This window comes from Paramacrobiotus metropolitanus, unplaced genomic scaffold, assembly GCF_019649055.1.
Source record: "Paramacrobiotus metropolitanus isolate TYO unplaced genomic scaffold, Prichtersi_v1.0 Parri_scaffold0000009, whole genome shotgun sequence".
Classification (NCBI taxonomy): Eukaryota; Metazoa; Tardigrada; class Eutardigrada; order Parachela; family Macrobiotidae; genus Paramacrobiotus; species Paramacrobiotus metropolitanus.
In genome coordinates this window covers 1,718,712-1,745,246 of record NW_026570229.1, presented here as the reverse complement: position 1 = coordinate 1,745,246, position 26,535 = coordinate 1,718,712, and the positions used below count along the sequence as shown (strand labels likewise).

Here is a 26,535-nt window from a genome sequence, read left to right as displayed (position 1 = left end):
TTAATACCGGGTTTGATTGGGAATTGATGAGCAAATTAAAAACTGATTAAAGATCCATCAAATTCATATTACCCGATCGTGTCATGTATATATTCATTGCACCCCATACACACACATACACCGCCGCCAACGAAGGTAATTGCATGCACTTCCCGCGCCCGGAAATGTTGCATGTCTAATCATGGAAATTATGAAGGGAAAAAACGTCCACATGCATCCCACGTACCGGACGCCCCGCCCCCCGAAAAACACCGGCCACCTACGTCATCAATCCGCGGAGCAGAAAGAACAACCGGTCGAAATCACTCAGCAGTATAAGAAAACATAAGAAAACCTAGGAAACCCAAGAAAAAAACCGATTCCCACGGCGGGTATACTTGGGAACGGAACTCCGCCTCGTGTTTCCGCGGTTCTGTACAGTTGTGTCGTGACGCGGGGGTGACTTATTGGTGATAGTGTGGGGCAATATATTAATGCGCGGCCGGGATCAGTGATCTGTGTAATGCATTAGATTAAGGCGATTAAGGGGCGTGTTCGGGATGCGCCGGAGCAGTATCCCAGCGAGAGAGAGGAGAGAGAGATATGGGCTCCTGTTCTCTCGTCCTCTCTCTGCCAACACAATACCATACGGCGATGCGGAATGATGCATTCTCCATTCAGTCCGATGGTGTTGCTGTTGCTCATCTGTTTAATTTGCTTCACGACATGCACTGACCTTTTTGCAGTGCAGTGGGAGTGACGCTGGCGGGATTGCGCTATTGCCTGCCAGAACAGTTAGACTTTGTGGGGAAACGGATTGCGCTGTGTGTTGTTCCTCGGACATCTCTCGCTGTACATTCATATACATGTTTTCTATTCGTCACGTAATTATTCGGATTTCGGGATATTAGGTACGTTCGACCATACGTCTGCCGCAGATGGATATATGGTTGATTTTTAAACATTGTATTATGTGCGCTAGTTTTTTAAGGATGTGTAATCGCTGCTGTACTGCTGTATGTGTTTGGTGATTGGGATTGGACTTTGTAACAATCGCTCATAAACGAGAAATTCCCGGTATTGTGAATGTTTTACCATCGCATTGACTGTAGCGTTTCAAAAAGCCGGGTAGCGTCCAGCTTTTTCTTCGCATTTCGCATTTCGACTAATGTGTTTAATATGCCAGAAATCGTTTGCACTTGTACACATAATACCAAGTACAATCATTTTTTAACAAACTACCTGGTCTAAGTTGTTTGGCAATAACTATCCGACATATGCGTAATCGTTTACTAATGATTTTCATTGTTGTGACTGCGCCTTGTAATTATCGTTCATAACCGAGGATTGTCCGTAAATGTGTATGTTTTCCACCAAGTTAGCCGTAGTCTTGCATATATATACCGCGACGCGGTAAGTTTTTCCGCGTGTTGATTATTATGATGACGTTCAGCATGGTTTATAGTTTATACTTGCGCAAATTATAAATTATTTTTAAACAATTGCTTATTGTGCACTACTTTCCTGCTTACATTAAATTTTATTGTGGACCTATATACGCTTATTGAGGAATATCGTGGCTGGGAATGCGCTTTGTAATCATCGCTCACAATCGAGGAACGTTCGCCATTGTACCGTTTTCCGTTAAATTAAATGTAGCCTTGTAAAAACCGCGCCGCAGTCAATTTTTCTCCGTGTATTGATAAATGTGTTGACGTCCAAGCATCGTTTGCACTTGTTCAGCGTAATGTTTACGATTACTTAATTATTCATGGTAATGGCCTAATCACGAAAATCATGCTTGCCGACTTATCAGGATGGATACGCACTATATGCTGTACAGTGTACAGTTGGGCAAACAACACGGCTTATCTGTCAATAACCCTACCGCATTTTCGCTAAACCAGGGAAAATTTTAATTACGGCTTGACGCAGGTAATCGTCGTTAAGACATTTTCCAGGGTATACGCATGACGTCGGCCCGTTATTGTTGTCCGCCAGCCAGGTATGCTAATGCTACCACGAAAACAGGAAGTACGATCTTTGTATCTGACCATGTGGGGAATGTACAAAATTTCAATAACAAGTACACATCTGGCATTTCCTTTGGCATAATCTCTAAATATATATGCATTACGTATCCAACGGCGAAACACATAGCTTTTTTACGGGAGTCGCTCTATTTTAGAAATCTGGTAGTATTGTACATATGCATGGTGCATACATACTGGTATATGGTGAGAATAAATATTTCTCTCGCTGTTGAAATTACGCTTGTAATTTTCGCTCATGAACGAGGAATGTCCGACGTTTTCCGTAGATACAGACTCTGTATTTGTAAAAACTTTAAGCTATGGAGTGCAAAAGTCCACATTTTAATAGACTTATTTGTATTTATTTGGTAGTTTTTTTTCACGATGGTTTTTTTCCTAATCGCAGTACAACACCCCCATCTACAAAAGTTCAAGTAATTGAGAATTTCGTAGCTGGACAAATAACAAACAACCCAGCCGCATCGTTAGCGTGATATCCGGTATCGCCGCTTAAGCAATAATCCCGTTGTAACTTGTTGAAACCAGCTATTATCCAGTGTGTCCTCTTCTGACTTCCGGCTGCTAGCCAATGTTGTCGGCCCTGATCACGTGTGTATGCCCTTGGTGCGGGGCTGGGTGTTTGGCACCATTATACCGCGCGACAATGAGCCAAGACAATGATCGCAGCATAATCATGGCCCCTAACGCGGCCAAGATCACTGATCTTCCCCTCCCGGAAATGGTCTTGTTTACGTGGTGTGATGGGCTAGCCGGAAATGAGTGGCTGGTGGTGAGAAGATTAAAACCTATCTGATGGGCCCATAATGAAGTGCCTCTGTCAGCTCGGCGCGCCGGTATTATGCGCGCTACGGTGGTGCCTACTGGGAGCGCGGATTAAGGAGAATGTACAGTTGAGGAGTTATTCCCTTTCCGCCACATTCACTATACGACAGAAAATAAATACTTCGTTGTAGCGCATATTGCGCAAATAAAAGCTTCTCTGATCGAGCCCAGTTCTGACTATTTATGCGCAGTGGAGGTGTTCCTGTTGCGCGATGTTTGTTGATTTTATTATAAATTTTTGAACCACGGACCGATTGGCCGGTTTCCACGTTTTTAACCTTGCACTGTACTCGTACTCCGGTTAATTCCGATAACGAACGAGACTCTAACCACAAAAAATAGAAGAAAACTTGACTGCAAAAAGCTAAAAGAGCTCTTTCTGTTGTGATATCAAGATATGTTAACCGTTAATTGATTTGTATGTAATAATCGCTTATATATACAGATGTTACGTTTTACCGAAGTCGGTTTTACCATAAAACTTTTGGTCAGCTTGCTGGTCTGCGTCAGTACGACAAAAAACGGAATAATGCGCTAGATTTTACGTATGACTGCGGCAACGACTAACCGCTGCTTCATTCCGCTGACTGTAAGAGAGCAATTCCCCAAGGTGCATCACGTGCCGGCCGTGTACAATGGGCGGCTTCCCGTGAGGCGGGGTCAGTGGATGAGAAGTCATCATCGTGTAAATACATTTCAACTACAAGTACGCACTACGCATTTAAGCAGAAATGTGCCATTAAAGAAACGGCAGAAACCCGGCATCACGATACAGTTTCCGTGGGTCTTGTGTCCCGGAACACGTTGGCCTCCTTAAATACCCATAAACTCAATTTTAACGAACGCGATAAAATCCAGCCAGTGTGGTGTTGTGTAAATGTATACAAATCATCTGGCTACAGAATGCAAGGAAGATACTGAATCGTTGCAATAATCGCCAACGTTTTTTGCACTGGAGCCGGGCATGCCCTTTCTTATACAGCAATCAATATCGACCGATAGAACTTCTACGAAATTCTGCAGCCAGAAAAAGAAGAGGAAACGATTATTATGACACGTAATGATAAACGAGCAAAGTATCCGTGCGCATCGGGGCGCTGCGCCGCTTGTACCATTCCCGAAACTTGCATATCCTTTTTGGCCCGGAGACAGTGCTGTGTTTTCCGGCCGGCAGAGCGCGGGCCAGGGAAGAGTGTCCAGACAGCTTTGTTAATCCGCGGCTTTGGTCGGCTGTCTGGTCATTAGTGTGGCTGTGTGCCTGTATTTATATCGACAGCGCTGCCGATGGTGAAATATTGGCGATTAGTGGCGCTTACGACAGTTTCCTTTTGTCGACTTATTGGCTGACTGCCAATTCCCCCACAAATACCCGTGCCCGTGCCATCCACGGCATGGATAATATTATATCGATCCCGGAGTGGGGATGAGGGGAGAGGGAGACCCTGATCAAGTGTTATTTGTCATTGAACAACTATCATTAATTTTCACCACAAATGGATACGCGCGGGGATAGATATGTGGCAGTGCGGGAGCGCGCTATCACGGCTTAACCAAACATACACACACATACTTGGCGATCGATCGCCATTGGCCGGATCGATATCATCGTACCGGTACGACCGTGTATACGGGCGCAACGGCACTTGTTTCGCAATATGCAAAACCTGCAGTTTTCACCGGCAACGGCAATCTGCCTCGCATTTTGAAGTGCAGGTGCATAATGTGATTAATTTTTGCTGAGGTTGGGATTAACGTTGTGGTGGCGCGGAGATTATTATGGTTCCGTTATAAAAGCGCCACTGATAAACAGTAGATGCTTCGTTTTAACGCATATTGCGCAAACGAGCGCTTCTCTGTTCAAACGCATCGCGAACGATTTGGTGCACGCTACTTCTTGGTTTAGTTTTTATAATTTTTAACGCGAACCGACTGACTGATTTCCACTTTTTTAGTTTATACAGTGAATGTGAGAATTATACTGTACGTCAACTGAAAAATAGGTTACTTGGTAAGCTTTATAATAGTGTTGCCGCAAGTGCTCGAAATTGCATGCGAAAGAATTCCGATACCAATTCCGAGTACTCGGAATTCAAATTCAAGTATTTGCAATTCCAAGTAATCTAAAAATATTTTTTTAGATTTTCAAATACAATATTTGAAATTTAAAAGGCCGCAATTTGAATTCCGATTACTCGAAATTCAAAATGGGGCAATATGAATTCCGAGTATTCGAAATTTAAACTGCGGTAAAATAAAATCCGAATATTCGGAATTTAAACGTGACTTTTCTGGATTTCGATTTCTTTGAAATTTAATTAATACTAACAGAATAGACTGGAGTCATGATTATCTTACAGTAGACTGCGCGAGAATATCTTGCAGAATACTTTCGACCACTAGTTATGGCAAAACTGGAAATTGTACGGTTTTCAGTTCATTTCTCGAACATACGTCTACGTACGTCGAATTCATCATTTCTTGAGATGGTGAATTTAAGAAACAGAACCGACAGTTATTGTATCGTTTAGTTACAGAGCAATATTCACAGCGAAACTGATCTGTATCCGCTGGGCAGATGCAACCGCCGGCGTACTTCCACCGTATGTGCTGCTTTTGCTGTGCAGTTATGACCTCTCAGCGTGGTTTACATTCACGGATTACGACCCCGCGATCTGGGAGGAGGCGCCAATGTGCCGGTTTCGATCATGGTTAAAAACCAGTGGCGCAGTTCGTCCTCCCGGGCGTAGTTGGCGTTTTGAATCTGCTTTCCCAATAACAGGTCATAGGCAAAACGAGCATACAGTCATATTAGGCACTTATTTCCTCCAGGTGATTGCCCGTAAACTGGGTCGTACTCGATGCTGATCTGACCCTTGCTCTCCAGATGCCAGATGGGCAAACAGGAAATGCCACTGTAGTTTCAGCAAGTCTGGGCATTTGACCCGTTGAATAGTAGATCCGGACAAGACCGGGGATGTCACAGCTGTACAACGCGCAAACATAGTGGTGCGTTAAACAATCCGTTAAACCGTTAAACGTGGACTGCACAAGGTTTTCTCCATGCATCCGCATGTGGAAACGTGGCCTTGGGAAGCACAGGTCGTTATTTTGGTACAGATCCAACTCTGCAGGAAGTTCTAGGCCGCCTTTCTGAGGAAATTAGATTGAGCAGCAGATAGATCCATGCGTTAAGGAGTCTTAGCTGCAAATCCGAGCCGCTTGTTTTCGCCATGCTCATATCGTTCCTTTCTGCGGAGGGACTGTTTGAGTAAGCGGGAACCGGTGTGTCGGCAGGCTGGGGCATGGCTTGGACTGGTTGCGATGACGTTTGGGCTGTCTGATTGAACCGTTCATGGCGCCTTTCTTTCGACGGCCGACAGCGGGGCTTAATGGTTGCGCGAGGTCTGACTCTGAACGTCGTAAAATCAGGGGCGAAAACGTTGCTTACAGTAGGATGCTCTGGCTCTGGCAAATCGGCTTCTGCTGCGGCTTCGGGAATGTTCGGCTGCCCTGGTGACATCCATCACGCCATCCACAAGCTTAAGACGCACCATCGCCTGGCAGTAACTTTTCAGGGTTATCGTAATGCTTTTCTTTGTGGGAATTGAATTCCGCCGGTGTGGGCGGTAAGCGCCAGCTTTCTTTCACACCGGCTTCACTGAGCTGTAGGGAACGTAAGGATGGTAGTATGACTACTATCCACAAGAAAGCCTTCCCCGGGAACGTGTCATGAAGCGGATGCGTCGTTGATGCTTTGGCATTGCCGCCAGGATTTATAACGACTTGATGCACTTGATGTGTTCGCTGGCTCCTTTGCTCCACTGTTTCCCACTTTAAGTTCTGACGCCATAACGGCTGAGAGTTGTGAAAAGTCAAATTATCAAAAAATGTGAAACGCCGGTAAGGTCAGATTTTGGTTTTACATCACTATAAGGTGACCTTGCCGTAATTGTTAGTTGCCCTGTCGTATTGGATACACAATTCAAACTTTTGTTAGTAGTTTTTGTGCGGGAAAAACTCCCGCGCGTAGTCAATACTCATAGCGCGAGATGCTCTCGCGCGTAGCCGAAACTCATAGCGCGGGAGGCTCGCGCGTAACCATAAACATACTATGTAATACTGAGAGTGAGGGCGATGTGAAACAGCAACGGTTATATGCACCCCTCCGCCCAGGTTTGTTAATTATTTTAGCTACATAAGCACCCCTTTTACACCATCTTTATTACTTACAGGTACCCATTTTAAAAATACTGTGATATTGCGTTATGTAACCATAGCACTGCATCGTCATTGTTATAATTATTATCAATTGAACAGTTGTTATGAACTTACGACCATGAAGCATAATAGCCAATGTTAAGCACAAAAATGGCCAACCTTCTGAAAGCGGTGATGCGAAATTAAGAACATAGGTGGAAAAAAACGTTACCGTTTCGGATAGAGTTTCTCCTTTTTTAACAGTAAGGAACATCCATATTCTAGCAACCGTATTTGGCCAGTGCACGGAATAACTGAAACTCCGCACGAGTAATTCTCGTGCATTCCGCAAGCATAGTAAATGAGGCCATATTTCTGACTAGCGCATTAAAAGCTGATCTGGATCATTTTTGTTTCTGAAAGAGCGGTATGTGAGCTACATTTAAAAGTTAACCGGCTTTTATCGTTACAACGTGTCATGCAGCCCACAATTTTAACCAAAAACACTCATAAAAACCAAATAAAAAATCCGGAATTTTTTGGGAAACAACAATACGAAAAGTCAGGCATCTTTCTCTGTTGGCTGGTATACGGCCAGTGCAGCGAACTATGGTGCGTAAGTTATGATTCATAGAGATAAGAACGGGTATGTTAAAAAACGGAGCTGTGCAGCGCGGTATCTTGAATACGTGCGGTATGGTTGTTTTGACCATTCAGACGTAAAGTTCCGGATCGTGATGACACACGTTACCAGTCGTTATCTCCTGCGCATTATGCACAAAAACCAAGTGGCGTCTATAGCCACATCTAGAAATATAAAGCTTTAAAAATTTAATCATCCAGCATTCGTTTCCGGTTGGTACCACCGGCCGGCACTGCTGATGAAGTCTGGGTATATACAGCCCTGGGCGGTCAAGTTGGTGCAGTTTTAAAAATAAATTACAAGTATTTCCAACCCGGTTTTGCTTTTATTTTTACACTTTTTTAGTGTAAAAGTAAAATACACAGGGATTTACATCCTGATGTACAAACAGGAGGAGCAATGCGGATGTAGAACAACGATACTTGAAGTGGTGCATTTGTATTTAATGCATTTCAGTTGCTGCTGTATCAGGTAAAGGTGAACTACATGTAACAAGTCGTCCTTCCCTCCCAATCACCCTCTTTTGTGAAGAGCAGGTTATTTTAGCAAGGACGCCGGGGCCGGTTGCGCCGATGACCTGTGTTCCGGTGCTGGTGTCTTCACCCAATCCCCAAAGAAAAGCTGACCAAATTTTTATGCGTCGTCGTTGTAGTTGCCGCACGCAGCCGTTGACTGCGCTAACTTTGAGGTTTGAGTCAACATCGCTGGTCTTTACATTTGCGACGGTGAAAGCCAGAACAGGGGTAGCTTCAAACGGAAAACTATTTTTGTTGTAATTTTCGCTATGGAGAGTTTATTGTGCGCCGAACTGATAAATGTATATCATCGTTTAACAGTCAACACACCAGGCGGGTGCCAAATAGGCAAAGGCTCTTTCTTAATTCTCTAAGAAATTTCCTTTTGCTCCTACTTCCTTAAAGTAATTATCGCAGTACAACTACCAGTTCCGTAGTTTGTAGTTTGATGGTACATTGTAATTAAAATCCAAATTTTAAATAAAACTTTTTTAAAAAACCAATTATTTAAAATTCATATGATATGCATTGCAATTCCGAATACTCGGAATTCTAATGTCGGAAATTAGATTTCGAATAATCGAAATTACAACAGCGTCCATTTAAATTGCAATTACTCGGAATTGGAATGCCTGCAATTGCAATTCCGATTACTCGGAATTCAAACGGTAGTGTATTTGAATTTCGAATACTCGAAATTCATTTTAGATTGGAGCACTTCCGGCAACATTACTTTATAAAAACCGGGGCGCCATCCAGTTTTCCGGGAAAAACGTTCTGGATTTTTTTGGGGAAATAAATTTTCTAGGTATTTTTCTCTATAAAACTGCAGGCTGATTAATTTCCCTTAAACACAAGGTTACGGCAGAAAAACGTCGAAGAAATAATTGGTTCAGCGCGCGACCGCTGTGTGCCTGATTAATACGGGTAAACATACCGGGCAAAAAAGGAAACCCGACACTCCAGGGCGCCGGTAAAAAGTGCCGGAAAAACCCAGTAGCTTCGCGCGTATAGACAATCAATCTCGCTGCACGCGGTTATGCCGCGATTCCTGTCGATCAGCGGCGCGCAAGTGCCTCCTCACCGCTTTAATCACGGCTTGTTGGCCGGCACTTGGGGCGCGCTATTCAGGTGTAAGGAGTACTTAGAATGCCGTCGGGCCCATCCCCGCCAAAATATTGGCCCACGCGTGCAGACAAGTGTGTACACAGTCTATCGCGTATTTATTATGGGATACTTACAGAGGAAAGGTTTTTTCGTTATCCCCATTGTACCGTGTGCAGACAGGCAGTATCTGATTGATACGGTTTTCAGACCAGACTTTAATAGTGAACCTTGGGATGCCGGTGCGCTGCGTGCCGCAGCATACCGGCACGAAATATCCGCCGGTATTTGATTGTTATATCCTGCTGGCATATGCTGCGTCAATATGTTTTCCATCTTTGGCATTCTGTTAGTATCAAATCGTTGGTTTAACCCAGTGACGGCGTTGTTCGATATCCGGGTGGCAGAGATATTGTTGACCTTGGATATGCTAGCTCTTTAAACACAGATGCTTTGTTTAACGCGTATTGCGCAAACAAGCGCTTCCCTGTTCGAACCTATGCTGGCAATTTATGCGCAACGGATATGTTCCTTATGCACGCTGTTTGTTGATTTTATTATTCAGTTTTTGAACCACGGAACGACTGGCTGATTTTTAGGTTTTGGTCTTACATTGTAGTCTGGTTAATTTCGATAACGTACGAGACTCTAATCTGATAAAAAGCCAGTGATCTTCCATGTAGAAGTAAAAAAAACCGCTCCCTCGTTTTATCGCTTACAAGCGCTTCTCTGTTCGAACCCAGTACTGGCGATTTATGCGCATTGGATATGTTCCTGTTTGTTTACTGCTTATTTTATTAAGCTTTTAAACCGAAGGTTAACTGACCGCTTCCGTTTCGAAGGTATACATTGTATATATTGCAGATTGCCGGAGAATGGGTTAATGTAACGCGTCGACGGTGAGTTTCCCGGGGGCTGGTACTCGGATAACGCGGTCTGCTTGAATTTTCCGTGTGGGTGGGATTTTACTCAGCTCGGGCCTGGATGATTACGACGCGGAGGTGACCAACCGCAGTCCGCATCCGCTGGAACAGGTACGCTGATGAAGTGATGAAGCAGTATAAGATGGTGATTTACCGGCAAATTAGCGCACACACGCGTCACGCTGAACGTCACACGTAGTCGCTGCATCAATTACGTACGTACGCCAATACGGGGGCTAATTCCGGCACGCGCCTCGAAATCCGACTGTTGTTATTTCATTATTCTATGCTTCTCCTTAAATCCGGCACGTTTAGAGCCGTACTGTATCGGCCAGGACGACAACGTTAACGATAACGGATTTCCCGCATTTTCGCGCGCCAATTTCTTTGTACGTCCAACGTTACGGTTTTCTGGTGGTATTGTGAAACGGTTTTGTGAAAATTTTGTCTTTGATGATGAGGTCAATTATGAAGACAATCATACTTCGAAAACACGGTAATCAATGCAGAATTCCCAGCACTGACTTATATAAGAACCGCTATCCGATTAACACCACGCACACTTTTTCCCTCGCTCTGGACGTTTTTGCGATAAGAAGCTGGCGCCGCGACGCCGGGTAACCGGAGAACGCCGCGGTTGTCCCCATATTTATAACCGCGATCGATGCTTCTAGCGTATCCTGGCGCATCGTGATCGCGGACGGGGATGTGAAAGTTGATCGCGACGGGGCGCTATCCGGTTTCCCCTTTCCGCGAGAGGTCCACGCGGAGGAACCCATATAGGCTGTTGTTTGCGCGTATTGTCCTGTTTTAACCTTGCGCGACAATTCCTCCGCGCGCTGGCGTCTAATTATACTTCGCCGCGCTTCCGACGCGGTAGGGAGCGCGACTTCCGTTGAAAACGTGGTTACGTGGTTATAAGTAGCCAGCGCGTACCTGATGCATTTTTGCACACATCACCCTGTTTAACATAAACTATTTTGGAAATCCGAGAAACTTATTTTTTTGCAATAAAAAATTATTTTATAAATGCTCGTTTAAATAATGATAAAATTTTAAGATTTTCGTTGGTGTGAGTAGCGGCTGCAGAGCAGTCACGTGACTGCATTTTGTTAGCGCCTGGGCCTTTTGCTGACAAGATTTTTATATTTATTCGCCGTTTTGGGTACCTGGTTGATCGTGCCAGTAGCCATTTGCTTGTCTCAAGATTAAAGCGAAATTATCGCCAATGATGACGATGTTGTTAGAAATGTGAGGAAAATCGATGTGAGGAAATCTGTAGGGCGGGAATTAGTCGCCTTACAACTTACAACCCAGCCTGCCCCCCAATCAAGCCCGGTGGCGCGAATCCCCCGGGGATCACGCGCTGGGCTAAAGGAGGCGCTTCCTTCCTTCTTCCCGTGTAATCATAATCAACCGGACCACTTGACAATTAGACCACACATTTCCGGCGTATCGCACCCGCCGCACGCCCGGCGTTTGTTTGACCTCTTAACGAGCCCCGTCCCTCTTAAAACAAACACGTTGAAAAACACTGCATATATAACGCAATATGCCGGCAGCTGATAATGGCCAAATGACCGGGTGGCGACACCGTTATCCACCAAACGTTTTCTGGGCAAATTTACGTACAGTTCCATTCTCTCGTACCCATTGTAATTGGTTCCCGTTCCCACCCACCGCACGAGAAAGAGACTGTTCTAGGGAGAGAGAGAGAGAGCGAAAGAGTGAGTGGCGATACGCAATCGGCGCAGTACAAACATGCGTTGCTGTTGCTGTTGGAGTGAGCGAGAGTATTTGCCTACCGCACACACGCCGCGCGCATTCATCGCCGCTATCAGTGTCAATTTGTCGGACGGGACGCTGCTGTGTGCCTGTGTGTGCGGAATGGTGGATTGATGTTGTTGTTTGCCGGGGATTATGAATATGATCATGCGGGACACTTTGTACAACCTTCATAATCTTGCCGCCGGGAATTACCGTCATGCTGCACCGGTTCCGGTGTGATCCGCTGTGGGGGTGTGGGAAAGGTCACCAGCACCACTTCCGCCATGAACTACGGTACATTAGGATTTTGTCGCGGGCGTCTTCCCTAATCCGGGAAGAAAACGCTGTAGTGTTTAATTTTATCGTGTATATGTGTACAGAACACGTTGGTCGAGCGTCTGTTGTGCCGCGATGGGAGACGGAATTTGTGTATATATATGTATCGGCGATTGATGTAGTGTAGCTGATCATGATGATGATAATCCCCCGCGCAGCCAACGGATGGCCGGGGTACAGAGCGGGAGAGCCGTTGAGAGCGGGGAAATGCGCATGGGCTTATTATTAGATCAATTGCAGTATCATCAATCTTGGGGCTTGCAGCATAGCAGATGACGTGTACACACACGCAGACGATATATTATTTTGGCGGGGATATATATGTATTACATGTGGTTAGAAGGGATAATCGCATACGTGATTAATAAGGGGGGCTCCTGTCGGCTGGCCAAATATGCCGCGGTTGGAATGTTTGTACAATATGCTGCAGTTGCGCGTCCGAACAACGCACACGCTGGTAACCTTTAGTCCAAGCGTATTACGCGATTATATATGAGGCACGTGTTTTACAGTTTTGGGCAATTTTCCGTTTCCCCCGTATATGTATGATTTGCTTAAAGCGCAATCCAGGTGATTCTGTAGTCATACAAAGCGTACGCATGTAAAAGCGTAAAAAAACCGTTTTTTTAGTGTCGACTGAAAAAAATTGTAATCTGGTTAATTCCGATACCGAACCAGACTCTAACCTGATGCGTAGCCAATGATCTTCACTGCGAGGCTTAAAAAAGTACGTAGATGCTTCGTTTTAACGCATATTACGCAAAAAACGCTTATCTGTTCCAACACAGTCCCGGCGATTTTATGCGCATTAGATGCGTTCTTGTTGCACACTGTTTGTTGATTTTATTATAATAAATTTTTGAACCGCGGACCGACTGGCCGATTTCCACTTTCTTCCCCTTACACTGCAAATTGCACATGGTAACCTTTAATCGCTATCTAAAGTGAGACTAAAGAAGAAGTCTTTTTTGCCAGGGCAGTAGTTTTTTTGTGGGTTGATTGAGTGTCAACAGTGTTGTCGCGTCGCTGTGCATAATGTATGAGGATATGTTAGATTTTTTTCTCCTCTCTTGAGTGTGGTGTTGTTGTTGCGGAGAGATCGATGAGGGGGCGAATATACAGGGCGTAATCGAGAAGTACATGGTGGTCTGATGCGCGTGTTCCTGATCAAGCCATTTGAGCGTGAATACACGGGATATGTGTGTGCAGGCTGTAGAATATTGTAGCTGCCAATAAACACGAGCCATGTCCTTCTCGCCGAAAATGGACAAATTAAATTTATCGCAAATGTTGTCAGGGACATTGTTCACTTCCTCATATAACCCGTTTAGCTGCTACACTGCCCTCTTTCTCATCTGGACACTTTCTGTGCATATACGTGTGGGTATGCGCTCGGCTGATCAGCTCCTGGTTTCCGGTGAAAACAGCGCCAGAGTGTCAATCGAGATGCTGTACTGCCAAAGTGCCAATCACAGCCTTGGCCATTTAATTTTTGCGTATAAATCTTAAAATACCCTCTTTTAAGCTGAAATTTTAATAATAATAATAAAATATGTAGTAATATAGAAATTTCTGTCCTTTTTTTGCAATATCAATAAAAAATAAAATAAAAACCTAAAATTATCGGTATCGACAAATATATTATGCCGGTGTACATGAAAATTATTATTAATTTTACGATTTTTAGGGCAATAGAAATACAGATAGGTTAAATAATTCTATTGAAAAGGCGCGGAACTGAAACGTTTTATAGTTAAACTAAGTACAAGTTTTGTTTATACGGCGGAGTATTTTTCATCGTTGTTCATCGGAGCATTTTTTGTGGATCGGAAAGTTTTCCTTGCGCTCGGTAATAACTGGCCGCGTATTCCCTCACGTGATCCGATGATTTACGTAATTTATTTAAACATATCTTTTTATAACCGCGACCGGACCCGTATTGTCAACGGATTACATCCCCGTGGAGAACGGTTAACCGCCGCCTCCCGTGACGTCATACCGGGCCCGTGCCGCGTCTTATCGTATCCGCTTGATCGATGGGGCCGCTTGGACGAAGCGGCGTTTCCGGTGCATAATCACCCCGGCTGCACTGTACACACATACATGTGTATACACAGTCAGGCGGCGTACAGTAGTAAAAAACTGTTTAGTTTAAAAAGTAGGCAATATAAAAGACAAACGGCCACTTTAAGGGTCCTCCACGGGTGCACTCGGCAGAGCGGCAGTGGTTGCCGGCCGAGCGGAAAACGACAGAACACATTAACGGGCCGCTCCATGTTTTTATCTCCCCTGCACCCGGCGGATCCCTTTATGTATTGTAGAGAATGTGAAGTGTGTGGCCGGGGCCGCCGATTAAACCGGCACAATAATAACCCCAATCACAATGCCCCGGCTGCTGTGGCGCGGATACTTGACGCGCGACCGGCATTGCGGCGGTGGGGATGTTGTTTTTTCTGTTCGCGTTGCGGTGCTAATAATCGCTGTGTTTTTCTAAACCCGCGTGCATGCTATTCATCGAAGATTTCGTGGAAAATTTAAGCGTATAGTTTCAGTAAAAAATGCCGGTTTTCGCTGGTTTTTTTCGTTTCCGAATTAAAGTAAATAATTAGGCTGATAATATTATGCTAAAAAACAAAATGCACTTAATAAAAGTTAGTTTATTACTAGTTATCGAATTTTTTTACTATGGAATTATCTCAACTTAAAACGTGAAAAAGTATTGCGCAAACAGCTCAGTGCCGGCGATTTATGCGCACTGGATGTGTTGTGTTGCTCACTAAATTTGTTAATTTATTAATTAAATTTTAGAACGGTGGAGTCGTGGACCAACTGGCCGGTTTCCAGGTTGTTAGTCTTACATTGTAGTCTGGTTAATTCCGATAACGAACGAGACTCTAACCTGCTAAATAGGCAGTGATCTTCAATGCAGGACTACTAAAAGTGGATGCTTCGTTTTACCGCATATTGCGCAAACAAGTACAACTCTGTTCGAACCCGGTACTGGGGACATTGGATGCGTTCCTGTTGCACACTGTTTGTGGATTGTTATTACAATTCTGAACCCGCCGATACCCACTTTTTTCGTCCTACTTATATATTTGTATATACGGCTTCCAAGTATAAATGCAAGTTAATTTTGTTGTGAAAGTGGGACACGTTTTTATCCAGTTTGCGGTCGGTTGTTAATCGATGTTGTTTCAGCTGTATACAGGCACACGGGGTGTGTCTGTGGAAACCCGTTAATCACGGAGCGTGGCGATGGTTAGAGAGTTGTTTGAACACTGTGGTTTACGAGGGTGTAATTCTGCCCCTGTGCATGCTCGGTAAACTATCATTACCGATAATTGCATTTTTCCCTCTGCGTGCCGCATGCTGACCAGTTGCCGTACAGCTAGGTACTACCCTGTATTTTGGGGATTTAATAACACGGTTACGGGAAACTGACAAACAAAAACACGAGATGTACAACTGCCGCGAATGTGGGAAGTGTATCAGTAGAAAAAGTTGCCGCTTGTTAGCGGGAGTTTTCCCAATTTAACTGCACCTGTTATATAAGTTAATTTGGGTTTCAGTTTGTGCGCGGTACGGTTACCAAAAACAGTTTACCCACAAGATACAAAGATGCCTATAAAAACAACAAAATATTTAAAAACAACAAAATATTTAGTTCTTTTCAAACCATTTTTATAAAATTATTATATTACATTTTTATTATTTATATAAAGTTAATTGCCTGCAAGACAATAAAAAATTTTTTTGAAACATGTTTTTTATTGTTTTCCGAGAGCTATATACCTGGTCGATCCTGCCAATGTAGCCAATGAAACACCCTTCGTGGCGTGAAATGCATTTAACCAAACAATTAACTCTAATACAGTATTTATTTATTTCTTTTTGGGAATATTTATATTATAAATTTCTTATAAAAACGCTACAAAAAATTCTTCGGCGACCGGCAAATCTTTTAAAACGGGATTTTCTGTTGACATTTTTTGCTCGCGTTATATACCTGGCTAATCCTGCCACGTAGTCGTTCAAGTACCCTCCGTGGCGTGGAAATCTATTTATCCAATCAATTAACCAAGGCGGAAAAAAGTTTACTCCCCATTACCGTGCACTACACAGCGGCAGATCCCATCGACCAGCGACGCAGGTGGTCGGGCTATTGTCTCAGCAGTTAATCAACTACACACTGCACACCGCTCCCGATGACCCGCATATATCGTTTGAATATATTTATGGGTGCGGGTAACCCGCGTCGATCGATTCCGGGCAGTGTTGCAGTGAAAAGAGAGAGGGAAATCGGTTACAATCCATTGCCTATCGACATGGCTAAGAGTTGTAATTTGTTTCACCCTACAGCAGTGTGTAATCCGCGTATTGTCAGCGGCTGTGTTACACAGCTAACCAGCTGGAAGAGGGGTCCGGACCGGAAGCCCGCAATGATGGGGAAGGCCATTGTAGCAGTCGGCAGCCCGTGTGGGCCTGCACGCACTCAAAGGTCAGACCCAACACGTCCATCTGCCGTGAATGGCGTGTGCGGCTTCCTTGTCGGATGTGGCCTTTTGCCGGCTTTGACTTGACCTTTAGAAAAAAGTTCTTTTCGCGGGTGGATTGTTCGCCGATGAATTGGGTTGTCGGCTATCGATGTGAGGGAAGAATTAAAGGTTAAACATCGTCCTTGTTCACGGAAGAGGCTGTCCTGGAATTTAAGCAGTTTAAGCCGCATTCTGATCTGCTGAATTTTCTTTTATACGTACGGTATAAAGCGCAGGCATTAACTAATCTTTGCTGATGATTATTTTAATAAGCCAGCAGCTTTAAGATATATCGATATATCTCCAATATCTGAAAGTAATATGAGTATTATAAGTAATATAAATGTTATAAGTGCTTAATATAATAAGTATATAATGTATTTAATGTACCTTTAGATATTACTATAAATAAATACATTAAATTGTTTTATGTTTTACTTTTATCTGTTTTTTATCGTTTTTAATTTTATATGTACACACGCACTGCAGTTTCCACTTAAAACCAAATAGCCAGTAAACCTGAACAGCTGAATAACACTTCTAGCGCTTCAGAACAACCAACAGTTCCCTGAACAGAAGCCGCATTTCTGCGCTGAATTTTTACACCTATACAATTGAAAATAGAATATTGAAAATTTTTACACTTTTTTTTACGTTGCCATAAAAATCCCGTACTGCGCTCTCCTACATATTTTTTATTTGATTTTTAGTATATTTTAAAATAAAGTTTTTATTAAAGTTTAGCTTGGTCTTAGCCGAATTCAGTTTCGTATGTTGTTTTAACGATCCGGCTTTTGGTTACGTAAATATTGTATGACTCTTGTCTTCTATTTGGGAGAAAAAAATGCACTGCACGAGATTTGCGTGACGTGCCGCATCAACAGTCCAATACCATTAAAATATTGAAAATGCTCACGCCGTCTTTCAGGAAGACCATGATGTTATTCACTCCCATCACATTATCTCCAAAATAACCGCCGCGCTACGCGTTGACATGCGGATAAGCTTAACGGATGCATTGAAATTTCCCGCCACAGCAGCGTGCATTGTGGCCAACTTTGCATAATGTATGAGGCCGCGTTAAGAGGGGTGTTTGTTACATGTAACCGCGATGTCCCAGTGGAAATACCGCGCAATTGTTCCCTATCCCCCGCACCAACTCGGCAACACCCACAGCGTTCAATGAAAATAACCATTAATAATCGACAGCCGGAATGAAATATGGTCCGCGGATTGTTTTAAATAATTTGTAGTATCCACGTGACGCGTTAGCGATGCGATACACGGTATGACTCCGCCCCCTTGTGCATATCTGCATACCGGCAGTTCCATAACCATCACTCTTGCCGGGTTATATTGTGTCGGCATTCCTTCAGATTAAGACAGCACTCGGTAAAGAAATCTATAAGCATCATCATTCATACTCGCCCGCTCTCGCTGTGTATATATCATTTCTTATAGCTGCGCACTTTGCTGCGTGCCGGCGGTGTTTGCATATTTGCGCTGAACAACTGCCAGTTGTGCCATCGGCATCTATGTATCTTAATTACCCGCTTGTTTTTTGAGACAGTCATATTTTTAAAAAAATATTCCCAGTGCTGATTATTTCAATTTTTTAAATTCGTCTAGGTTAATTCGGGGCGGCCGCTTATTTTTTTTATCGTTCTTGATTAACGTGTCTTTCGATTGGAACAGTGTTGTATATATAGAGCAGAAATACAATTTTTTTGCGAGCGGAAAATGATGATTAGGAAAATGATGATGACCGCGTTAACCTTTACTTGACCCGGCGATTGCTTTATGCGGCTAGTTGTTTCGCAAAATCCGTGCTTGATCTGACCGATTTCCAACAGGAAACTACATCATTATGGACGGCGTGGGGGCCGCCCTGGCCCTCCTGCAGGCCACGCACCCCTATCCCGGCTCACTGCAGCCGGGCGGCGGCTACAACGTCTCCTACGCGGCCATCGCCGCGGCCAACCGCTACGCCGCCGCCATGGCCGCCGCGGCCTCCTCCACACGCGCTCCACCGCACGAACACACCCGCCATCACGCCAACCACATCCATCACGCTAATTCCCCGGTAGGCAATCGTACCGGCATGACCTTGGCCGGGTTGCTGCCGGCAGTCAACGCGACGGTCAATATGACGCCGCCGCCGCGCTGGATGCTGGAGACGCCGGGGACGGTGGATGCGGCGGTCACGGCCGAACCGCTGGATATGGACTTTGCCCAGACGTGGAGCTTCGGGTCCATACTGGTGCTCATCTTCAGTGCGGTGCTCGTTATTTTCACGGTAAGTCGATACTCGATAGAGCGAACAAGTACCGTGAGGGAATATTGAAAAGCATTTAATTCTGCCGGGTGTTTCTTAGGCTTACTGGGTTTCTTAGATCCTCACACGATTCTTTCACTTTCATATAATTGCATTTGAGCGTAAATTTTCCAGATCAAATGCAACTTTGCATAAAATAATTTTCGGACTTTTAAGCAACTGCATTTGTACATAAACTTACCGGCATAAATATAAAGTATGCTTAAACTAAACACCAGTAAAAATATTATGGCATAAGTTAATACCAAATTTTATTAGGTTTCCACAGGTTTTTTCGGCTTCAATATAATTATTGCATATCATAATATCAATTTGCCGGCTCAAGCATAATGTACACCCAACGAGCATATATTTAAAGCAGGCTGAAGTTTCTTAAATTTCCTGGGTTTCGTAACTTCTCACACGATTTTGCGGCTTTCGTGCAATTATGTTTTGAAAACGAATTCGCCGGGTTCGAAATAAAGTTTGCCCACAAGAAGCACGACGATAATTAGCCCTTAATTATTGCTTAAATTCCTTAAACCTCTCGGATTTCGTAATGTGGCCAAATATAATTTTTTCTTTAGAAAACGCTTTAATTAGAAGCTGGAAAAGTTCAGTTAGGTGAAAATATAGCACGTAAAAAAAGACAAAAAATAATAATTCTGCAACGCACTGGATTTGCTCTGACGAAAAGCAACCCAAATGTTGCATTCGATAATCTCGGTAACCGTTGCGGGATTTGCAGCATTGGTAGTCCCTAAGAAGTTAACTAGTCGAACATACTTGTTCCGCCGCGGATTTGCCGAATAACGGACTTGAGACCACTTTGAATTTATTACATTTCCGCTCGGTACAAGGGACTGCTCTCCTTCCTCCACTAATTCCGCTGGCCTAACCAACCGCGATCGCTACCATGACATCAATGCGCAAAATCTAATCTTAGACTTCGCCGAAAATCTATCAGCATATTAACGGTGTGTGCGCATCCGTTCGGTATATAGTAATATGGACGTGTTCCCTGCAAGAAGCGGTGTGATCAGGTGCCGCGTAATTAAACTCTTACTTCCTGTGCAACTGCCGTGCACCCGCTAATCCGCACCATCGAGGAACGAAGCCGGCTAACCGTCTTTTTCCCTGTAGCTCATCACCGTCCTCATGTTTAATATAACGACGGGAAAAATGATATACAAGAAGATAACGCAAAATAGGAACATAATGCATAAACATGTTTAATTGGATAATGCACAAACATGCTGTAATGCATGTTTTAATTGCATTCCCTGACGAAAATGCAAGAAATTCACCGGCGTCAATTAAGCGCGGATATTTACGGGCTGGGTTGGCTACTGTGTGTCTATTAAAGTTCAGGTTACGTTGGTGTTTATTTAAGTGAAATGTATACAGTGTGTATCGTATATAGATGCATGATTTGTGTGGGTTATTTTGGGGTTCTCTGCGCCAGCCATATGTCCGCCTTGATTTCTTAATGAAAATGTGATATGCAGTGCAGGGGTGGGGAAAAGCTAGAGCTGCAGTTTCTTAACGTCGCCGTGCAACGTTTTGCTGAATAAGAATAAACAACAATAAAAAGATAACATTTGTAAGAATGCAACGCACTAAAAATCAACGAACTTTGAAGGATAATAATGTAGATAAATATGCTGCCTTTATATTTGCATTTTGCAGCTGCAACCGCCTAATATTTTGTTCTTCAGGAAATCTAAGAAACCCAACGAACGTAAGAAATTTCACTACCCGGCGTTTTTAGCATTTGCATGAGTTTGGTATGCTGCGTTTCAAAAAAATTTTCCGTATATTTATTTCGCTTGTTGCAAAATCGAAGAAAACCTAAGAAACCTAAGAAATATCTTCAGTATCACGCGTTTAAAGTATTCTGCATAAGCTCGGTATTCTGCGTTTCACGTGCATATGTATTCGTGCCGGTTTAGAAATCTAAGAAACCCAAGAAATCTAAGAAAATTTATGTAGCCGGCATTTGGAGCATTCAGCACGTGCGGTGTCACTTCATTATGTTTATGTGCTACAGGTGATAGGAAACGTCTGCGTTATTGTTGCCGTCCATCAGTCTAAAGCGCTACAAGCTCCCCAGAACAAGCTCATCGTATCGCTGGCCCTGGCGGATCTGCTGGTGGGCCTCGCGGTAAGTGTGCACATCCGGGGAAACAAAAAATTGCCCTCTAGTGAAATAGAGCGTATTCCCTCACCTCGTTACGCCGCACCACGCGCTTCCCATGCGTTGCACCACACGCGGCGATAATGAGCAGAGTGGTCGGGCTAAGTTAATTATCCGCGCCGCACGCTTAATTAGCCGCTTCCGTCGGCAATACCCGCACGGTGACCTTTGCGGTAACCGGCGCGCGTGGACGTCAGAATGATGGATGTGTTGCCGCGGTATCGCTGTGCATTTTTCTAAAATTAAATTAACCGCTCTTGACTGCCAAAGAACACAGCTAAAGGAACCCGCGCGCGTTGGGATAAATATATTGATTTATACCCGGCGACAGGTTAAACGTTTGCGTGAGGCCGGTTTTAGTCAAGACATATATGCTAATTCGTACAGTATGCGGCGGTGTACAGTGTGCCACTTTGTCAATACGTCAAAAGTGCCGATATGCCGTCACTGGCCGCCAGACGCAGCAAAAACGTTTAATTAGGGAAGCCTACACGCGGTGATGGATGTGTATCGGTTAAAAAAGATAGTGAGATAACTAATGAGGTGCGTCTGCGTCGACAGGGTGTCGTGTTTGTTAAGTTATGCTATTTAGAAAATCAGCACAACAACTGCGTTTTTGCAACCTGGTTTTTTATTGACTTTTTAACGATATTTTCCATGTAAATATATTTTGCATTTTCTCTTAGCAAATTTGGGTTTCTGCAAATGCAATATAGGATTAAAAATGGAGGTGTCGTTTTAACGCATACATTTTAACGTATTGCGCAAACAAGCAGTTCTCTGTTCCTGTTGCACACTATTTGTTGATGTTATTATTCAATTTTTTAACCGTGGAATGTTTTGTGCATATATTATATTTTCCAATCGCTTTTTGAGAATTTTCTAGAAATTTTTTTGGCATTTTGACTAATGCATGTAATTAATCAAAGCAAAGGTGAATTAAGCAAAGCATAATTCAGAAAGTAGAGAAACAGACCTTCAAATGCTCTTTGGAAGAATATTAACGAAATTCCGGGTTCTAATCTGAACATAACAGTGTTCACCCGAAAGGAGCATCCATAATGCAGAAGACACTATGCATTATGGGACGATAATCACCGTAATTCGGTGTTTTGCTGAACGAGAAAGTGTATAATTAATGCCACTGCTTGGAAGACGCGCTGATTAAAAATCGATGGAAATGTGAGGAGTTGATTATTCCAACGGCCGCTGACGTCAGTGGTCGCGTGACAATTTTTAATAATGACGCTGCGCCGGAGATGGTTAACTTGCATCCGTGCAGCCCGGCAACCCTGGTGCCATAGATCATATTACGCATCAGCCGAATCCGTGCGCGATTGCAGTTTTCCTGGCTGTCTGCTGCCGGTGTTAAATTTATCCATTCTAATCTCCAATCTCATTAGGTCATAATTATTACCGACAAGTTGCTTGACCTCGGCGAAATCATATCAGAACGAATGGCCACCGGAGATACAACGTTTATTTTAAGAACAATTTCGTATAAAAACGTACCAGGTTTTTAAAGTTCGAGATATTTCGGTCACTGCTGGCTAATGCATAAAAACGATTCTTTTTAATCACATGTATAACCGAGCCTCTCAAGCTATCCCACTATTAATAATTTACAGTAATTGGCAAAAATGTGATCGGATGACCTTTTATTAGCGCTAAATTTCGCAGTAGGTAAGAAACAAGAAGAAATTGAACTGCAGTGAAGCTGCAATGTATGAGTAATTAGATGCCTTGGATGCCTCGTTTTAACACATACTGCGCAAACGAACGCTTCTCTGTTCGAACCCAGTGTTGGTGATTTATACGCATTACATGTGTTCCAGTTCCACACCATGTTTGTAGGTTTTATTAATAAATTTCGAACCGCGAACCGACTGACCGATTTTCAAATTTTTAGTCATACATTGTACCTAGTCTAGTTAATTCCGATAACGAAGACTCTAACGTGCCAAACCGCCAATTTTCTTCAATTTCGAACTATGAAAGGTAGATGTTCCGTTTTACCCCATATTACACAAGCAAGCGCTTCTCTGTTCGAACCCGGTGCCGGCGATTTATACGCTTTGGATCTGTTCCTGTTGCCCATTGCAAATTTTTCCAGTTATCGGTGAAAGTTGTAAGAAATTTAATGTATACCGGTTTACAGGTGATGCCGTTTGCCGCCATAACCGACTTCGTGGGCAAATGGGTGCTGGGCTCCATCGCCTGCGACCTGTACGCCGTGCTGGACGTATGGCTGTGCACCAGCTCCATCCTGCACCTGGTGGCCATCGCCATCGACCGCTACTTTTCCATCACCAACATGCGCTACATCCAGGGCCGCAGCGTGGTCATGATGTACGGCGTGCTGGGCGTCATCTGGAGCGTCTCCTTCATGCTGTCCGTCGGGCCGGTCTTCGGGTGGCGTGACGCCCAGTACATGGACCGCATCCAGCAGGGCCTGTGCCTGATCAGCCAGGATGTGTCCTTTCAGATCATCGCGACCATGGTGGCTTTCTACGGGCCCCTGGTGGGCATCCTGGTGCTGTATGGGCTCATCTACCAGCGCACCCGCAGCCGGGTGCGGAAACGCCTGGAGAACACGTTGCACAGTACGCTGCAGGAGATGCGGATTGAGAAGGACGCGGTCAGTGTGTATCCGCTGCATCCGGCGCAGCAGCAGACCCCGGCGTCCACGCCCAGCTCAGCCACGGCCCCGCCCATCCAGGTATGTACTAACAGAATAAGCCGTCGAATAAAAAACACGAAGCAGAAGTGAAGATGTGCACCAGCCCATCTTAAAATTCCGTTAGGGCCAAAATAAAATTTTCTAAAATACCCAAATTCACGCAAACAGATCTACCAAAAATCTCGTTATGGACCGCTTTTCTGCAAATTTTGCATATAGGTGCACATAACTATGAAGATCGTTCTTATACTGAAACAGAGGTCTTAAACAGCTTCTTTAAGTTTTAAAATGAATTTTAAAATTTTTGAAATCCATATGAAAATTAGAGAAACTTGGGAGACGTAAGAACGTGTTCGGTGTAAGAAAGATGGCGATGTAATCTCTTCCTTTGGTCAGCGGGAGTATTACAAGCCATGTGGCATAATTACAAAGCTCAATCCCAATAACGACCTTAACGTTTCTGTCCCGGCAGGTGAGCACCTTCTACAACGGGACCTGGGTATCCCGGCTAAAACTTCCCCACCGGAAGCGGACGGTTAGTGCCCCACTGGCGTCCGTGCGTCCCAACCGCAGAAGGAAGGGCCGCTTTCTAATGGTCCTGACGGAGCCGGCGGAGCGGGCGCGCAACAGCAGCACCCAGACCAACTCCGACGAGCAGGAGACCCCGCCCATGTCAACCCTGCACCAGCCGCTGCGCAACCACTGCACAGAGTACAGCACCAACGGCCAGGCGTGCCTGACGGCCAGCTCCGGCCATGATCTCTTGCCGCCGAATAATCCGGAGAAGCTGGCCAAGAAGACCAGCAGTAATATGTCTATACGGCATCAGACACTGCTGAAACGCGAGAAGAAAGCGGCTACGACGCTGGCTATTATTACGTACGTTTATATACATAATATATACAAATATTTAGTGTTGCGAACCATAGTTCTGCTAACAAAAAACCACAACTGCGCAATAAATTCTAGGTAGAGCACAGTGAGCATACATATGTATATTTAAATGTGTATTTAATTTATTTATTTAAGAAACATAGTCAATGTGGCGCAAAACTACAGTAACCAAATTTAAACTTAGATGCCGGCAAGCGTTTCCGTAGTATTATCACAGACAGCCGAACAGTGTGCATTCGATAATTAATTTTATCAATAATTTATTGTTTTCTATATAAAAAAGTTATTATTATTATTTTCTTTATAAAACAAATACTGTTTTCCATATGTCTACAATTTATTTTCTGTACTGCGACGTTTTCCGCATTCCGGACATTTTCACAAATATGGTTTCACGTACCAGACACGGTATTCTCCGCGTTTTTCCACTTTAGAAATCCAGATAATGTTTTATTAATCGCATGTACAAACATGCATAAAAACAATGATCATCACGATATAAATTTTTAAAAAGTTTCTGTCACGTGGACCAACGCGGAAATATCATGTCTCTGGTGTCCGGTATGCGAAGACCATAATTATTGTAAAACGACCGGAATACGGAAAACGTTCAGGTATGCAAAGAAACCAGAACGTCATACAGATTAAATACACAGAATGATATTATATACGCATAAATTGTATACATATACATAATACCATGTGTATGCATATACTCGTATGTATATATATAAATGTATATGTACATACATATATATACGTACATATAATTATGCCGAATAAATGTAAATTAAAATACAGATTATCAGCTGGCTGCCTTCTATCTGTATTAGATAAAAACTGACTATCCTAGTCAGCATCGTTATTTTTTGCTCCTAGGTTGTCGTTTGTGATTTGCTGGTTACCCTTCTTCGTGTACGCCCTGGTACGGCCGACCTGCGGCGATTCCTGCCTGGTGTCGACCTTCTGGGAGGCGTTTTTCCTCTGGCTGGGCTACGTCAACAGTACCCTCAACCCGGTCATCTACACCATCTTCTCGCCGGATTTCCGGGCGGCGTTCAAGAAAATGTTCCGCTTGGAAAAACGCTAAACGTGTTTCTTTTTTTTGTATCGTCTTGCCACAATGCTAAACTGCAAAAATCAAAATCTACCGGTAACCGACTGGAAAGGGCTATACCGCTATTTGCTGCAAAGATTGTCAGAAATCTGTTTTACAATGCACAACTGTCGAATGCTTAACAAGATAACCGCTTTTGCGTGTTTCCCGCAGTACATCGCGACAAGAAGGAAAATAAGAAATAACCTTACTATATTTCGGTGCGCTGATTTATTATTTCCATGACGTAATCAGCGGCATTTTGCTGTGGAGAATTTCTTAGCAAAGTCCATATTTTCCATTAACAAATGATGCAAAAATACATGACCGGAAAAATACGCTTGCTCAAATGCCGTTTCGTAAGAACAAATACACGGAAATATTCATGATCGCATTACCGATTTTAATTACCACCGACAGAACAATTTGGGAAAGTACCGACACCGGGCGGAAATTAATTTTCACATTTCACGCGT

The 26,535-nt window shown here is 43.8% G+C and overlaps 1 protein-coding gene across 4 annotated transcripts in view; it reads left to right on the top strand.

Annotated features, from left to right (window-relative positions):
- Positions 1 to 26,383, top strand: part of LOC129583002 (5-hydroxytryptamine receptor-like) — a 31,018-nt gene extending 4,635 nt beyond the window's left edge. The window contains exons 1-7 of one of the 4 annotated variants that reach the window (XM_055474659.1): positions 675 to 890; positions 10,179 to 10,348; positions 18,732 to 19,174; positions 21,243 to 21,356; positions 23,548 to 24,108; positions 24,542 to 24,948; positions 25,843 to 26,383. In XM_055474659.1, the coding sequence (XP_055330634.1) occupies positions 18,746 to 19,174; positions 21,243 to 21,356; positions 23,548 to 24,108; positions 24,542 to 24,948; positions 25,843 to 26,053 (1,722 nt within the window). In that variant the 5' untranslated portion in view covers positions 675 to 890; positions 10,179 to 10,348; positions 18,732 to 18,745 and the 3' untranslated portion in view covers positions 26,054 to 26,383. Of the gene's footprint in view, positions 1 to 674; positions 891 to 1,773; positions 1,915 to 10,178; positions 10,349 to 12,093; positions 12,299 to 18,731; positions 19,175 to 21,242; positions 21,357 to 23,547; positions 24,109 to 24,541; positions 24,949 to 25,842 lie in introns of those variants that run through there. The other 3 variants (XM_055474660.1, XM_055474661.1, XM_055474658.1) reach the window with 3 other exon arrangements.
- Positions 26,384 to 26,535: the final 152 nt, after the last annotated feature.